Source organism: Mercenaria mercenaria, chromosome 13, assembly GCF_021730395.1.
Source record: "Mercenaria mercenaria strain notata chromosome 13, MADL_Memer_1, whole genome shotgun sequence".
Classification (NCBI taxonomy): Eukaryota; Metazoa; Mollusca; class Bivalvia; order Venerida; family Veneridae; genus Mercenaria; species Mercenaria mercenaria.
In genome coordinates this window covers 27,990,841-28,008,648 of record NC_069373.1, presented here as the reverse complement: position 1 = coordinate 28,008,648, position 17,808 = coordinate 27,990,841, and the positions used below count along the sequence as shown (strand labels likewise).

Genomic DNA, 17,808 nt, shown 5'->3' with positions numbered 1-17,808 from the left:
ATATAAATATGTTTTAAGCACTGAGGTGAGGTATCTTGAAAAGCCATAAAACTAGAATAATGTGTCTGATTATGTATTAAGCACTGAGGTGAGGTATCTTCAAAAGTCATTAACCTAGAATAATGTGTCTGAATATGCGTTAAGCACTGAGGTGAGGTATCTTCAAAAGTCATTAGCCTAGAATAATGTTTATGAATATGCGTTAAGCACTGAGGTGTGGTATCTTAAAGAGTCATTTAACCTTAAATAATGTGAATGAGTATGCATTAAGCACTGAGGCGAGGTGTCTTGAAAAGTCATTAACTTTGAATAATGTATATAAATATGCGTTAAGCACTGAGGTGAGGTATCTTGAAAAGTCATTAACCGAGAATAATGTGTCTGAATATGCGTTAAGCACTGAGGTGAGGTATCTTCAAAAGTCATTAGCCTAGAATAATGTTTATGAATATGCGTTAAGCACTGAGGTGAGGTATCTTAAAAGAGTCAATAGCATTGAATAATGTGTTTGAATATGCGTTAAGCATTGAGGTGAGGTATCTTAAATAGTCATCAACATTAAATAAAGTGTATTAATATGGGTTAAGCACTGAGGTGAGGTATCTTAAAGAGTCATTTAACCTTAAATAATGTGAATGAGTTTGCATTAAGCACTGAGGCGAGGTGTCTTGAAAAGTCATTAACTTTGAATAATGTATATAAATATGCGTTAAGCACTGAGGTGAGGTATCTTAAAAATGTCATTAGCCTAGAATAATGTGTGTCTGAATATGCGTTTAGAGTCGAGGTATCTTAAAAGAGTCAATAACATTGAATAATGTGTATGAATATGCGTTAAGCTCTGAGGTGAGGTATCTTAGACAGTCATTACGCTCTAAACGTTGTATGAATATATGTTAAGCACTGAGGTGAGGTATCTTAAAGAGTCATTAACATTAAATAAAGTGTATGAATATGAGTTAAGCACTGAGGCGAGGTGTCTTGAAAAGTCATTAACCTGGACTAATGTGTATAAATATGTGTTAAGCACTGAGGTGAGGTATCTTGAAAAGCCATAAACCTAGAATAATGTGTCTGATTATGCATTAAGCACTGAGGTGAGGTATCTTGAAATGTCATAAACCCAGAATAATGTGTCTGATTATGCATTAAGCACTGAGGTGAGGTATCGTAAAAAGTCATTAGCCTAGAATAATGTGTGTCTGAATATGCGTTAAGTGTCAAGGTATCTTAAAAGATTCAATAACATTGAATAATGTGTATGAATATGCGTTAAGCACTGAGGTGAGGTATCTTAAACAGTCATTACCCTCTAATAATGTGTATGAATATACGTTAAGCACTGAGATGAGTCTTTATAAATTAAGTTTGATAAAAATGTGGATAATGATGGACAAACCTAATTTTCAGACAACCCTTATGTCACAATGTAAATATTATATCTTTTTATTGCACTGAAAAAGTTCAAAGAAACCACAACAAAATCCTTCACCTTATTATCCTTTTATTATATCTCAGTATCATGTTTTCTGAAAAGTACTTTGAAAAAGTGTTCATACAAGAAAAATGTTTACAGAAGACAATAGAACAATCGATTTATTGTAATACTACAGAACATGTAATCTGATACATTTTATCATATACAGTGAATATGTATTAATATAGCTTATATCAATAAGTACAAAGAATGTTGTAGGAGGATAAACAATATCATTGTCAAAAACATTAAATGTACAACTGTCTTCTTTAAAACAAGAGGTCCATGATGGCCCTGTTTCGCTCACCTGAGTTAAGTTGCTTGCTTGAACAAATGTCTTTAATAACACTTCAAAAACAAGAAAGTAGGGCAGTAGGTCATATTCATGGTCACTAAAAGTCAGTTTAAAGATTAGTGTGCAAAACTGCACATGTCATCCAAATTTCAAGGCTGCATCTTAAAAAAACAAGAGCTGTCGGAGGACAGCAACGCTCGACTATTCAACAGCCTTGTCAATTGAATTAATACAAAAGTTGAAAAAGGGGCATAATTTTGTAAAATGCAAAGTAGAGGTATTGAACCTCTGTACTGCATGTCATATCATGACAGTGAACAAGTGTGTGAAGTTTCGATCCTTTCCAATTTGTGGATACTGAGATACCAGCTTACATACAAAAACTTAACCAAAACTGCTAAGTCAAAAAAAGGGACATAATTTTGAAAAAAAAAAGAGTAGAGTTATGGGACTTGCTTAGTGCATGTCAGATCATGACAGTGAACAAGTATGTGAAGTTTCAATCCATTCCCATTATTAAGTACTGAGATACCAGCTTATATACAAAACCTTAACCAAAAATTTCTAAGTCGAAAAAGGGGCATAATTTTGTAAAAAAGTAAAATAGAGTTATGGAACCTGTGCAGTGTAGGTCAGTTTATCACAGTGAATAAGTGTGTGAAGTTTCAATCCATTCCCACAAGTGGTTACTGAGATACCAGCTTACATACAAAACCTTAACTAAAAATTTCTAAGTCGAAAAAGGGGCATAATTTTGAAAAAAAAGAGAGCAGAGTTATGGGACTTGCTTAGTGCATGTCAGATCATGACAGTGAACAAGTATGTGAAGTTTCAATCCATTCCCATTAGTAAGTACTGAGATACCAGCTTACATACAAAACCTTAACCAAAAATTTCTAAGACGAAAAAGGGGCATAATTTTGTAAAAAAGCAAAATAGAGTTATGGAACCTGCGCAGTGTAGGTCAGTTTATCACAGTGAATAAATGTGTGAAGTTTCAATCCATTCCCACAAGTGGTTATTGAGATACCAGCTTACATACAAAACCTTAACCAAATCGGGATGCGGACGTGGACGCCAACGCATGGGCGAGTCCAATAGCTCTACTATTCTATGAATAGTCGAGCTAAAAATGTATTTGTGGATCTGCATAAGTCTTGCAGTATGTGGCAATGTGTGACCATGACAGTAGTAAGTACATGTATTCCAGTTTTGAAGCCCATATATCAAACAGTTTTGACAAAACATGGAATGGTATGCCAAACTCCACTCTTTTCTATTAAAAAGGGCCATATTTCAACTTAAGTCTAAACTATGATGGTTAATATGTGGCCAGAGTTTCAAAGCCATTCGACAAAACAAGTTAGGTATAATAACGACTGGTATGAAAAATTAAACTAATTTCAGAGTCCAAAACAGCCAAAACTTAGCAAAAATAGTTGACAAACATATGTGTTCTTGCCTACTGATGGACATCAGGACAATAAACAAGAGTTCAAAGTTTCAATGCCACATGTCAAATTATTTTATAAAATGCTGACATGTACAAAAACTGAGCCAATTTTCAAGTCCATAAAGTGCAATAATTCAGCCAAAATTCTTGACAGAGTTATTCACTCTTGTTTACTTTATAGACTTATATCATAAATACATGTTCCAAGTTTGAAGTAAATATCTTAGATGGTATACAAAATATTATCATTTTATCTCCATATACTTCAAATAGTGAAACTACAATTTATATATCATTTTGCCATACCTTCATCTACAGCATAATGCTGAATAATATAATTATCTATTAATACAAGTTTTACATTTGTATTATATTGTAGAATAAAGAGCGAATAACTATGTTCCAGTCCATTTCAATTTAATTTGGTATTATACTGTTCCATACAAAGAAACTTCTACTTTGTCTTACTGTATCAAGTCTTCATAATCTGTTACAGTAATACTGTGACATGGTTGTTGGACTGTACTAATTACCTCTTCTTTCCTTTTCCTTTTGTCTTTGCCTTGATGGCACTGCCTGACTTCGGATTGAACGCATACAAAGGGGACACCATCAAAATCTATGGGCACTGCCCCTCTCCTGTCTTCCCACCATATACGGTGGCCCTCCATTGATGACAACTCTGAAAAATATTTAAGATATATTTCATTAAGAGGTTGATGAATGGCTATTTCGACCTAATTTGATTTTACAGTATTTAAAGCTTTCACAGAACTTTGTAGCCTTTCTCTTTTCAAGTATTACAGACACAGTCTACACCAACTTAGTCAAACCAATATTGTTTAGCATTTTACATTTCAGTCTTTAAGACTAATCACTATCAAAAGTTTAGATTATTTAAGAAATAATATATCTCATTTAGTGATTTGTCGCTGAAGAATTCATTGGAATTTACATGCTAAGGAATTATATCACGAGGACGCAGTCCGAGTGAAATAATGATATGCATCTGAACGAGATATATTATTTTGATATTCACACATTACCAAGGCATTCGTTAAATTTTGGCCCTTTTTCACTTGGGTTTCTTTTCCAGCACCCCGCTATACTGTTTGACCCTATAATAATTGTGATGTGAGAACAGCAAATTGTCGTATAATAATTCAATGTTTTCAGCCTTCTTTGTTTAATTGGAAAATGAATCAGATCGTGTTAGATAACAATCTATTGAAGCTCCATTCCTTCCTGTTGGCAATGTGGTTAGATTGTCTTTTTACAGATCATGAGGTCAGGGGCTCGAGCCCCAGTGACCCTTGTGCCATATGATGTGAGTGATGATGAGGAACACCTATATTACGTTTGAATAAAATCCATGATGTAATAACAAAGATGAAGAGAAAATGCATCAAAAGTACCATGTACAACTATGCTCCAAGAGTGAGCCGCAGGCCTACATCAACGGAAGATGGAGAAATTCAACCAAAGTGGGGACCTGGAAGGCCACGGATGCAGATGCCAGATCTGTTATCTATCTGCCATTGAAGTCAAACCCCTAGTGGGAACGTAGACAATTTGCATGTAAAATGGTGACAAATGCCCCCGCAGCGCCTTGACCTTTGACCTGGTGACCCTGACCTTTCACCTGGTGACACCAAAGTCAATAGGGGTTGTGTACTCAATATGAATAAGTACTATCAGCATGTGAAGTTTGAAGGTCCTGGGTGCGAGTAAAGTGCTTTCATGCAAAAAAGTTAACATTGTGACAAACGAACGAACGGACAGTTGAAAACTAATATGCCTCCCTTTGGGGGCATAGAAAAAATAGCAAACACAGAGGGTCATTGGGGTCAGGTAATCTATGATTGGGATAGCAACCAGATCATGATGAATCTTATAGAAGACAGATAACCTAGAATCTATACGCCTTAAATGCAGTCGATGCAGGTTTAGGGAGTGTAGCATATCTGTTACACTGGAGGTACAACCGTAGTTGGTCTCAATCCAACGGTCAGCTCTCCTTTCGACGCATTTCAATTTGGTTAATTTGAGTTTGGGTGTGGGGCAACCATACCTCGGAGGCATATTCAAGCTGGGGTCGCACTATAACAGTCTGATAAGCAATGCCTTTAATGGAATGGGCTTTGACCTTAATGTTTCCTCGTAAAAACCCTAGGGTTTAGTTAGCTTTTTTGGCTGACCTGTTTATGCGATTGTCCCATGATAGGTCATTTGAGATATCCACACCAAGCTATTTAGCAAATTTTACAATGTGAATAACCCTAAATCTCTAGAAAAAGGAGGTCCGTACCCCTAGAAAACCCCTAACAGGCATGTCTTTAATTAATTAACTAATTACTTATCATTTATTCGCAGATTTGTCTATAAGTCAATGATCTTGATTGGTTCAAATTGTTTGTTTGAACATTTATAAGGCAGCGTGATAAATGTGAAATGTAAAATTACATGTAAATATCAAAAGATTAAATTCTAAAGGATCGCCGACAATTGAAATCATCTATCATTTTTTTTTTCAATTTATAACAAACTACAAAAATTCATAAAAAATTTTACTTTTAATTAATAAACATGCCATTTAAACACGCCGACGATGATAACGACACTTTGATCATTTGTTGATAACATAAGATAATATCGGCCGATATGATATGATACGAGTGCGTAAATACGGCGAAATAAACAGGTAAATCACACATTTTTAGTAAATAATAAGTCACAAAACTGTAATTTCTTTAATTTCTATAATGAACATTTATAACAAAGTTTATTAAAGCCAGCTACCTTGACTTCCGTGTTCATATATGATATGTATATATATAGAACCGGCTACCTAGACCTCTAGACATTTCATTTTAAACTCTATAGTCTAATAAATGTACGATGCAGACGGGAATGACATGTCTAGGGTTGAAAATATTTGGTACGAAAAGTACTGCTCCAACATATGTTACATATTGGAAGATTCTCACTGTCTATTCCATGGTTCCTCATGTGCCATTTTGTGTAGCTCTGTGCGTTCTCTTTCTCATATGTATCTATAAACTTTTCAGCATCGCTGTAACTTTGGAAAACTGTCTGCATCTTTCACGATAAACATCTTCCAATGTATGATACAGATCTAGCGTGTCAAATCCTAAACGCTAAACGCTTTAATTTGAATATTCATATATTAAAAGGCGTTCCTTATGTACTACGCTCAGTGCTTAGAGACACGCCCCTCGCCTGACGCGCTACATTTTATCACCACCCAAAAATTTAGGGTAGGTAGGTCGGATTTTTTTTTTTTTTGGAAATTTTTTTTATTAAGGGAGGCTTTTCGGAAATTATTTTTTTGTCAAAAAATGATTACAAATAAGGGGGTTATGCCTTTAGAGCATCAGTAAGTTGATTTCTAACATCACTGGCCATGTTTAAAGCATAAAAAGTGCAGTTTTGCATCTTTTTGCTAAAAAGTTTAAAAAAATATTGGCATTATCCTGTAATTTGGTCCGCGAACCAAATAAATTCCACAACATTTAAATGATATGTTTAGCTTCGGCTTTGTAAAAAAATCATAGTGTATCCATCCGCCATTCTAAAAAAATCATTGTGTATCCATCCGCCATTCACTGTTGAGGTCATGTAAGGTCGCGTAGGAATACACATAATAAATTATACATGTGCGGACCAAATACCAGGAGTATATATATATATAGACGAAAATGTTTTCCAATAGATTCATTCTAATGCCTTTAAAGGGGAAGTATCCCCGGGAAAGGGGTTTTCTTTGGGGGATCATATTTTCAGAAAAACGGGCTTGGTAGTCTTTTGGGGGTGACATTTTTAAAATAATTCGTTTATATAGAAGTTTTTAGATGCGAACCAAATACCAGGAGTATATATAGCAACGAGGAATTTATTTGGTCCGCGGACCAAATACCAGGAGTATATATAGAGAGATGAAATTGTTTTCCAATAGATTCATTCTAATGCCTTATAAGGGGAAGTATCCCCGGGAAAAGGGTTTTCTTTGGGGGAGCATATTTTCAGAAAATGGGGCTTGGTAGTCTTTTGGGGGGTGACATTCTTAAAATAATTCGTTAATATAGAAGTTTTCAGATGTGGACCAAATACCAGGAGTATATATAGCGACGAAGAATTTATTTGGTCCGCGGACCAAATACCAGGAGTATATATAGAGAGGTCAGGCATTCTGCAGACAATGTTTACCCATAATTTTACGTTCAGATCAAAAGATAACCATGTACTTTGAATGAACCCATTAACATAGTTCACAGAGATGTTAATATGCCTTGATTTTGATTGCAAGTTTCAATTGACCGTTAGCTATGGAAGAAGAAAAATTTACACACAATGGATGATAATACAAGACATTATTGGAGATGCTAAAAAGTGGCCAAAGCTAATTAGATGACTGTTTTGGTAGATAGGTGTTAAACATTTTGATCGTTTATTATTAGCTGCATTCGTGTATGTCAATGAATTTAATCCAGATATATTTCTAAAGTGGGCTTATCTGACAAATTTGTGCAGGGATGAGAGCGGATATACGCGGATATAAACATTTTCGCGATTTATTCCGTCTGTTTGATGAAAAGAAATACAATCTGTATGCATTTAATGTCACAAATAACCGATACGAGTATATTGATTTTTTTGTGTGTGTACGTAAACAGTATCTCGGAATAAAGACTTTACTAATTTTGTGCTGGAACTGTTCCTTTAAAACTTGGATATTTCGTTGTTCATTTGCTGGGAAGTAATTTTGGACTTCTAACTGACATGTAAGTAGTTTTTATATTCGGTTACTTTACGGAATAAATAGCATTAGTCTATTGATACAGACTAAAGTCACCTGAGGTTAGGGACTAATTTTTTCAACACTGTACGAAATAAATAGCATTAGTCTTTTGATACAGACTATAGTCACCTGAGGAAGGGACTTTTTTGCAACACTATAGGAACTACTCTTTAGGATGGACTACTTTTTGACCCCAATACGGTGAGAAACACCGATATATAATTTCAAGAAAGTTACATTAATACAAGAAAATAAGACCGGAAAGTTTCTGGTCCGCGGACCAAATAACAGGATAATGCCAAAATATTCTCCAAGGCCATAAAAACATTTAGGGTCGGGCCAAAAATTTAGGGTAGGTCGGGATACTGGAAACAAACAATTTTTTTTTTTACGCCTTACAAGCTTAAATCCAGTGAAAGTTGGAATAGGTAGGGATCTGACTAAAAAACAAAGGGAGGCAAATAAGGCCCTTAGAAAAGAGCTAGATAGAGTAGAAAAGGCCATTCCAGGTAAGAATTGAGAAATATGGCATGACAAAATGGTAGAAATAACAGGTGCCGTACCTCCTCGGGAAGTCATTTCTTTAACAACTGTTTCTCTGACAGCGCCGCCCAGTGATAGTCGGAAATTGATGGTTGGGTGAAAGATGTAGATGTAGATGTTAATTTTCCAGTTGGAAGTGTTACAAACAGTTCAAGTTACTTTTACATGAACAGATTTGGAGGTACAGATCGTACATTTACCCATAGTTTATTTGAAAATGATGTAAACGTCCAAGATATTTCTGAGAATTCAGACATTTATTCGTTAGATGCTAATCCTAGAATTTTATCTGATGCTAAAAATAGGAGCAATTCATGTATATTATCTGATGTTGAAAACACAAGTATTTCTTCAGACAATACTACTGAAAACACTGCATGAATTTTCTTCACAAGTTTTCAATGTTTGTTTTACAAATGTAGACTGTCAATGAATGAGTTTAAATCGCTGCTGAATAATGAACATTGGAACACAAAGAAATTTGTGCCAAGTTGTAAATATTAACTTTTGATAAGTGCGCACTCAGAGTTCATACCAGAGGCTAGAAATAAACAAGTTTTGAGATTTATTCAGAAGATACTTCACAAGAGGGGCCAGGATAGCGCAGCTAATATTATGGCCTGGAGATCAAGGTATCAAGGTTAACTCATACATGTGATACGTCCCGGATTGTCCGGGATTGTCCCGGAAATTACCTACTCGTCCCAGACAGGGGTTGAAATGTCCCGGGAAAAAAATACAGGAACAAATAAAAATCATCCCCCCAAAAACTTGTTTTTTGTCTATAAACTGTTGAATTTTACACACCACGGTGTCACATTGTTTATTCCTAATCAGTTTCATGCTCTCTAGCAGGACACGTGTTGATTAAACCCGCTTTGATCACGCGACGATCATTTGATGACACTGATTAAGTTACAGTCAGTTATTATGATGACCCTGATTAAGAACTGACGGGATTATGCAATCAATAACTGTTTTATGATACTTAAATTAGTAACAAAGTCGTAAATCTCTTTGTTTTTAGCACGTTGGCGGTAAAGCTACATGTAGCCTTTATGGAAGAGATTATTGAAAACGGTCAATTAAACGATAATTATTTTAAAAGGTTGTAATCATTTAAGATCTAGATCGATTGTCACACATATTCTACATTAAAATGTTGAATGCCGTTGCCGACCGACCCATGAAAATTGACCCGACTCCAAATATTTTATATTGTGGATTTTATCTACAAGATTTATTTTATTCCTTTAAGGATTCAATTTAATTATTAGATAAATGTTTAAGATTTAGCATGATACCAAATTAGCTAGAATCTAAATCACAATGACCAAGTTGGTTCTTTGTATGTAGTAAGCCTCCTAATTCTGTTCACCTCGGAAACGCAATAAATTTACGTGCCGAACTATAGATGTGTATTACCTGTACATGTATTTACCTCCCTTAGAAAGCTAGACGACATTTGCAGCACATAATACAAGCGAGTGAGCATTGTTTATCTCGGGAAATACATGTTATATTATGATATTTTTGCATGAAACAAACAAATACCAATGTCACGGTGTATGTCCCGGACAAAAGGTAAAAATCCCGGAAATTTTAACTCAGAATCCCGGAAACATTCTGAAAAATTATGGCATGTATGGTTAACTTCTAGAATCAGATTCTAGAAGTACTGATCCGTACCTGGTAGAGATTGTCTAGGAGTACTGACCTCCTTTTTCAAAAATAATGTGGGTTATAAACTTATTGAAATCTTTATTATTGTTGCAAACAAACTATCAAATAAGATTTAGTCAATATTCACCTAAAACTTTAAAGGCAAAGGACTAAAGGTAAATTTTATTCACTGTCACTTTGTGAAACAATGAACATAAGCTCTGTAGAGCTTTTGAGTGACCCTATTTTAAGAACAGTTAAAACCAATTATACCATAATCCCAGAATTTGCAGGGTCGACTGAGGCAATCATGATAAAGTGCCTTGCCCAAGGACAATGGGAGTAACCAGGAATCAAACCAGCGGCCTTCAGGTCTGTAGGAAAGCGTTATAGCCCTCTTGACCAATGCGTAATCTAAATCATTCGTAGGTACCAGCATTTGGCCGATTGTTTACATTTTCAATCCAAATGTTAATAACTGGAATACCAAAAAAATAACTACTAGTTGCCAAATAATTTCTTCGTAAAATAAACAGTTGATAAAATATTTACAAGTGTACCCTTTAATGTGTTATTATTTGAATATCTATTTGTATCTGTATAAGTGTGGCATATGACCACTTCTAGGTATAATGTTGAGTAGAAGGACATACAGTAGTAGATGGACATACAGCAACAATATATGTGAGAGCTGACTTAGGGCTCTCTGCTGTTTCAGGGCATGCAACAACACAAAGAGTCTTGAAAATCTTTTAGTAGTCAGTTAAAAGCTCATTCACAGCTTAGCTTTGTTATATATCTTGCCAACAAAGAAAAAAACTTCCTTATCTTTTCTATTTTATCTTATCTATGCTCTAATTTTCTGGCAGACCAGGAGACTAGAGGTCTGGTAATCAATATACTAATAAATTGTTTGAAAGATACTTTATTTAGGTTTCACAAAGTTCTGATTCAGACAGCCAATACATAATTGCACACTTTTCATATCTTTATATGGTCTGATGGAAGCCAATCCAGATAGATAGATAGATAGATAGATAGATAGATGATACTTTCAAATGACATTATAACAACAATTTCTGTAAGTTTAAGTATCTTGTACTAGCTAGAATGTTGTTAAAGAGTAAAAAAGCCAAGAATTTTATTTTAAGAACAATGTAAGTGCAAATGTTATATTTTTTTTTGTTGCATTTTGAAACATAATCTGTGATAACTAACTATAGCATTCTCTTTGCAAATGCCGTATACTGTATTAATATATCAAATACCAAACCTCTAGACCTTGAGTCTAAAGTCAGGTTACAGGACCCTTAGTCACTTCCTAATTTATTACGTTCCTGCATTGCCTTAACACAGAATGAATGTTTGTATTGTTCAGAATATGCAGTATTTACTTTGTAACATATTGAATGAATGTGCTGGAACTAATACTGCCACTAATTTAAAGACTTTAGGATGTGTGTGTGTCAGGTGTTAAATGTTAACCTTTTTTGCCAGTTGGCGGCACCATGCCTCTGATGAGTTTAAAAACAAATGGTAATCTTGTTTGATGTGTTCTGTTCTGTAGACTGTCCAGGTTGAGTCTTTACAACAGGACAGTCATGCAGCCATCCTCTCTAAAGTTGAAGTCTCCCATAATGAATCTTGCATAATTCAAAGAGAACTGAACATCAGAAACATTCCTAGTAAGCTATAGTGGGCTAGGCTGTTTCATAGAAGAACTTAATAAACGACTTTCCAGAGATCAAACTCATCAAAGCAGTGTAAAATTGATGTGAAGCAGGTTGACGTTAGTACCTGCCTTGGAATCCCAATCTTATTGAATGAAACAACAAAATCTTAAATACACAAAATTGAATTATTTCCCAATAATTATCATCTTGTACACAAATGTATAAAGAAATGTCCATGAAGATTATTGCTTTTAAGCTAAGCAGAATTTACATACATGCTGTTGTTTCTTAAATATTTTCCTGTTTCTAGCAGTTGTGAAACAAACATTCCTATTTATGTAATTGTTTATATTCAGAGCACATGATATATGATTGAGAAGACATATACAACAGCATTTACTTGATTGGCTGCAATCTGCAAGAAGCAGGATGGGTGTTCATGATTTTGAAGCCATGTTTGATACAGTAGATCTCACCAGGAAAGGAGTTGTCACAGCTGAACAACTACATGAGTTCTGTGAAAATCTCTATTACACACCCATCTGTATACAACACATAGAGGGAGCTATCAAAGTGGTGTGTGGCTCATCAGGCATGGTGACACGCCAAGAGTTCCTTGATGTTCTGACCGAGGTCGAGAGACGAAGAGCCACAGAAGAGGAGGCATACTGGGATTTTCAGGTAATCTTGTTTTGTTGAACAGGTAAAATATAAGTTATATTGTGAGCTGTTCAATCTTAATGTGATAATGTTTGTAGTTGCCATGGTTATAGCATTTTTTTTCAGGTTTTAATCTGCAAACGAAAAAGTTGATTTACAACTTGTGTCAGAATCTTTTAGTTGAATTGAAACTTTAATCAAACTTGTCAATCTGTTGTTATTCTAGCAATAGTCTAGAGTTTGTAGTTTCCTCATCTTTCACAGTTTGGAATTTAGTCAGAGTTAAAATTGCCAGATATTACCCTACTGCTTATTATGCATGTTTTACTGCTGAAATATTGCATAATTCAGTATATAAAGTATAGTCCTGCACAGTTTCATAAAAAATTGTGAAAAGTAAGAAGAGCAAAGCAAACAGAAACTCCACATATCTGATTTCTAACATGGAATATTGCTGATTATGAATCCAGATTTCTAACATGGAATATTGCTGATTATGAATCCAGTTTTACTTTGTTTGTGCACTTGTGCATCTGTGTGTCTTTGGCGGTGCCCTTAGTGTTGTTATATCTTACTTGTCTGTTTGTTTATTATGTATGTGTGTGTGTGTTTGTCTTTTGAATGTGAGTGTCTGAGCTTCTGTGGTTTACATTGTAGGGTAACTGTGAGTAAGGAACGTAGCATTCCTTTTGAATATTCATCCTTGTTCCACTTTCCCCTTCCTCCCCCTTTTTTCTATATTTTGCATAAAATTAATATGCACTTGTTGGATTTTTAAGCAACCCATCTATAATATTTTTTCTTTATGGCTTCTTTTTGTTGTGGGTCTACTTTGCAAATGCGTGGCTCTGTGGCTGTGTTTGTGGTGCTCTGTGCTTCCGAGAAATCTACCCCTTACCTTTTAACTTTTGTTCATAGTTCATTTGTAAATTGTATTTGCTTTTCAAGTTGCATGAAAATCTGGGTCAGGACATGAGCATTTGTTCATATAATGTTCATATAAAATTTCATAGGTATTTAATAAATTCAACTTCAACAGAACTTTAAACTATCTATTTATTACTTTCAGGGTCTTGACTACACTGGGAGAAATAGGATCACTCCCAGTGATACACTGCTGTTGTTTAAAGAAATTCATGGCGAGAAGTTTTCACTAGCGACGTGGCACCGATTTCTCAGTTCTCGAGAATACCCTGAAGCAGACGTATTTTTTGATGAAGTACGGTTCTGGTTATGTGACTTACCCGTAGGGTCAGCATGCTCGGACAAAGACTTAAAAGAAGAAGAGAACAAAATGTTAATGCAACAAATGCAGTTTGAAACAGATGTGTACAGAGATATGCAGGACTCTCTGGTGAGAAACATTAGTCTGCTTCAGGGATTGAGTTGCTCAGAACTTTGTCCTATGGATAAGCAGTCTTGTGGATAGCATTTTTTATTTCACACCTGTATATTTTTAACCAACTGGAAGCTTTTCTTTCTATCACATGACAATTCAATAGAAACCAGTATTGTAATGTGTGTCACATTTTCTTAAGTATATATAGTAACATCCGAAATCTACAATCCACAAACTCCGTATTTTTTTCATATTGGACTCAGTCCCAAAAATCCATATCTTTTTCATATTGGACGGGACAACTCTTCCGATTTCTTATAAGGAGATTTGGAATTACTTCCCTTGTATATAGCGACAGCAGTAAATTTTTTTTGAAAAACTGCAACTTTCTTATTTTTGAACTTAACATGTTAGTGTAAGCACTCAATTTCTAAGTTAGACGGTTTTTTTTGCACCGAGAGTAGATCTAAATGTATAGAATCTATGTGTTATCAGTGAACGTATTTTAAATTAATGTGTGTTATTGTTTGCGAGTTAAAATGTATGAAGTTTTGTTTTCTACATCTATCTTTTTATGGTGTGAAATAATCTCATATGAGCAGCATATATTAATGTAAAAGCCAAAAAAAAATATTCAGACCATTGAATTTGTATTTTTAAATAGATTTAGTTCTGTGTGCATATTGTCTAAAGATTTCCAAGCTTAGTCAGTGAGTACAGTTTTTGACAACTTGGTCCAGAAGTACATCCCAGTAAGATATGGCAATGTGCATAAAGTATAAAAAATAATTGTTTTAACTGGCAATGTAGGATATTCTTTCATTTGATTACTGGAATGTCTAAAATACCAAAATTTATTCTGCCACTATATAGCTACCTTTTACATGTACATATTGCTTGCTTTTAAATTTAATTCAAATATTTGAAAATGTAAGTTAACTTGTGTAGTGAATCATTTGTATTACAGGAGAATTTTAGCAGCTACCTATTACTGCTATAAATCCATTATTAAATTAATTAAAAGTTCTGTATGCTATGTCTGGCATGGCATGATATCATTTCATGATGATCTATCAACTTCAGGAGGATGATGACAGCCGGTTGAAAGAGCAAGAAGAACATGTAGAACATCAAATGTCTAATGCTAGACGGAAATTAAACAAGTAAGTCTGAAAAATATTCCAAGGCTAATCCTCTTATATTTCCAGGCTTATCCTTTTGTATTCCCATTCCCGCACTTATCCTCTTATATTCCTGGGCTAATCCTCATATTTTCGGGCTAATCCAATTATATTTTCAGACTAATTATGTCTCCCCCAGGAGACATATTGTTTTTGCCCTGTCCGTCCGTCCGTCCGTTCTTCCGTCCGTACGTCACACTTCATTTCCGAGCAATAACTGGAGAACCATTTGACCTAGAACCTTCAAACTTCATAGGGTTGTAGGGCTGCTGGAGTAGACAACCCCTATTATTTTTGGGGTCACTCCGTCAAAGGTCAAGGTCACAGGGGCCTGAACATTGAAAACCATTTCCGATCAATAACTAGAGAACCACTTGATCCAGAGTGTTGAAACTTCATAGGATGATTGGTCATGAAGAGTAGATGACCCCTATTGATTTTGGGGTTACTCCATTAAAGGTCAAGGTCACAGGGGCCTGAACATTGAAAACCATTTCCGATCAATAACTAGAGAACCACTTGACCAAGAATGTTGAAACTTCATAGGATGATTGGTCATGAAGAGTAGATGACCCCTATTGATTTTGGGGTCACTCTGTTAAAGGTCAAGGTCACAGGGGCCTGAACATTGAAAACCATTTCCGGTCAATAACTAGAGAACCACTTGACCCAGAATGTTGAAACTTCATAGGATGATTGGTCATGAAGAGTAGATGACCCCTATTGATTTTGGGGTCACTCCGTCAAAGGTCAAGGTCACAGGGGCCTGAACATTGAAAACCATTTCCGATCAATAACTAGAGAACCACTTGACCCAGAATGTTGAAACTTCATAGGATGATTGGTCATGAAGAGTAGATGACCCCTATCTATTTTGGGGTCACTCCATTAAAGGTCAAGGTCACAGGGGCCTGAACATTGAAAACCATTTCCGGTCAATAACTTGAGAACCACTTGACCCAGAATGTTGAAACTTAATAGGATGATTGGTCATGCAGAGTAGATGACCCCTAACGATTATGGGGTCACTCTGTTTAAGGTCAAGGCCACAGGGGCCTGAACATGGAAAACCATTTCCAATCAATAACTTGAGACCCTCTCGACCCAGAATGTTGAAACTTAATAGGATGATTGTTCATGCAGAGTAAATGACCCCTATTGTTTTTGGGGCCACTCCATCAAAGGTCAAGGTCACAGGGGCCTGAACATTGATAACCAGTTCTGATCAATAACTTGAGAACCACTTGACCAAGAATGTTGAAACTTCATAGGATGATTGAACATGCAGAGTAGATGACCCCTATTGATTTTGGGGTCAGTCTGTTAAAGGTCAAGGTCACAGTGGCCTGTTCATGTAAAATCATTTTTTTGGAAATAACTTGAGAACCACTTGACCTACAATGTTGAAACTTAATAGGATGATTGGACATGCAGAGTAGATGACCCCTATTTATTTTGAGGTCACTTGATCAAAGGTCAAGGTCACAGGAGCCTGAACAGTGACTGGAGAACCACTAGGCCAAGAGTGTTGAAATTTAGCGGGATGACTGGACATGCCAAGTAGATGATCCCTATTGCAGCCAACCATCAGTGTCTCTTTGATTTTTGCTCCTGACCCCTATTGACTTCTTGCCTATAGGACTCTGCATTGGGGGAGACATGCGCTTTTTTACAAAAGCATTTTCTAGTTCCCTTATATTTCCGGGCTAATCCATTTAAATTCCAAGGCTAATTCCCTAATATTCCTAGGCAAATTCCCTTATTATTCCAAGCTAATTTCCTTTAGTTATATTCACAGGCTTATTCCCTTATACAGTCAAATATCATTGCCTCGATATTCAAGGGACTGCAAAAATTGCATTGACGTATCCGAAGATTGACATAATGATATCATCTATCTAGGACTACATTTTGTATCTGTGTAGGATGTCTATATTGTCATTACATCCCATGCTTCTTTTAGAGGGTTTGAAAACGGACAGAAATAATATAAAACATAAATACGATCTTAATTTTATTGACAAATAAAACATCTTAATTCAATAGTACAAACATACAACTTTTTAAATTTTTAAAATTTACATGTAAACATTACCATTTTTATTGATATATATTTTATTGAAATATGAACAATAGCACATCAATTCTGAATGCAGCGGTAATGTTCCTGGTTGAGTAGTCATTTTGAATGTTTTTTAATAACGAAAATTTGCCTGTTAAATATGCATATTGTTACTCAATCAATTTATACTCCGTCAAACAGAAAAATATCTCGTCCAAATTAATTGTTAATTTGGAAAACAGCTTGCCCGCTTGCACTCTGTTTTAGACTAATTATTGGGAATTAAATGCAAACTTGCTAACATTTAAATTGGATTAAAGATTAATTAACAAACAAAATAAACGCACAAACTAACCTGATTATAATTAATTATACATCACCGGGCAACAATAGGTTGATTTTCACACCTTACAAATAACTTGGATATTTTTTAACAAGCTGTGATATTGGCAAAAGCAGGTGTAAAAAACAGTACAGGTAAGTTGATGGGACTGAAAAAACCCATCGAGCTAAACAAAATATGGAGCTAATAATATTGAGGTAATGATAAATAATACCATTAAAATATATAGAGAAAAGTTGGGACCGAAATGTAACACATCTTGATAAGTGGAGTATCGAGCTGAACGATATCAAGGTAATGA

General features: G+C 35.2%; 1 protein-coding gene across 2 annotated transcripts in view; it reads left to right on the top strand.

The window, feature by feature from the left end:
- LOC123530466 (trichohyalin-like) overlaps window positions 1-17,808 on the top strand; it is a 149,832-nt gene that overhangs the window by 11,056 nt on the left and 120,968 nt on the right. For both annotated transcript variants that reach the window (XM_053521380.1, XM_053521379.1), the window contains exons 2-4: window positions 12,279-12,603; window positions 13,652-13,936; window positions 15,005-15,084. In XM_053521380.1, coding sequence (XP_053377355.1) covers window positions 12,352-12,603; window positions 13,652-13,936; window positions 15,005-15,084 — 617 coding nt within the window. In that variant the 5' untranslated portion in view covers window positions 12,279-12,351. The remainder of the gene's footprint in view (window positions 1-12,278; window positions 12,604-13,651; window positions 13,937-15,004; window positions 15,085-17,808) is intronic.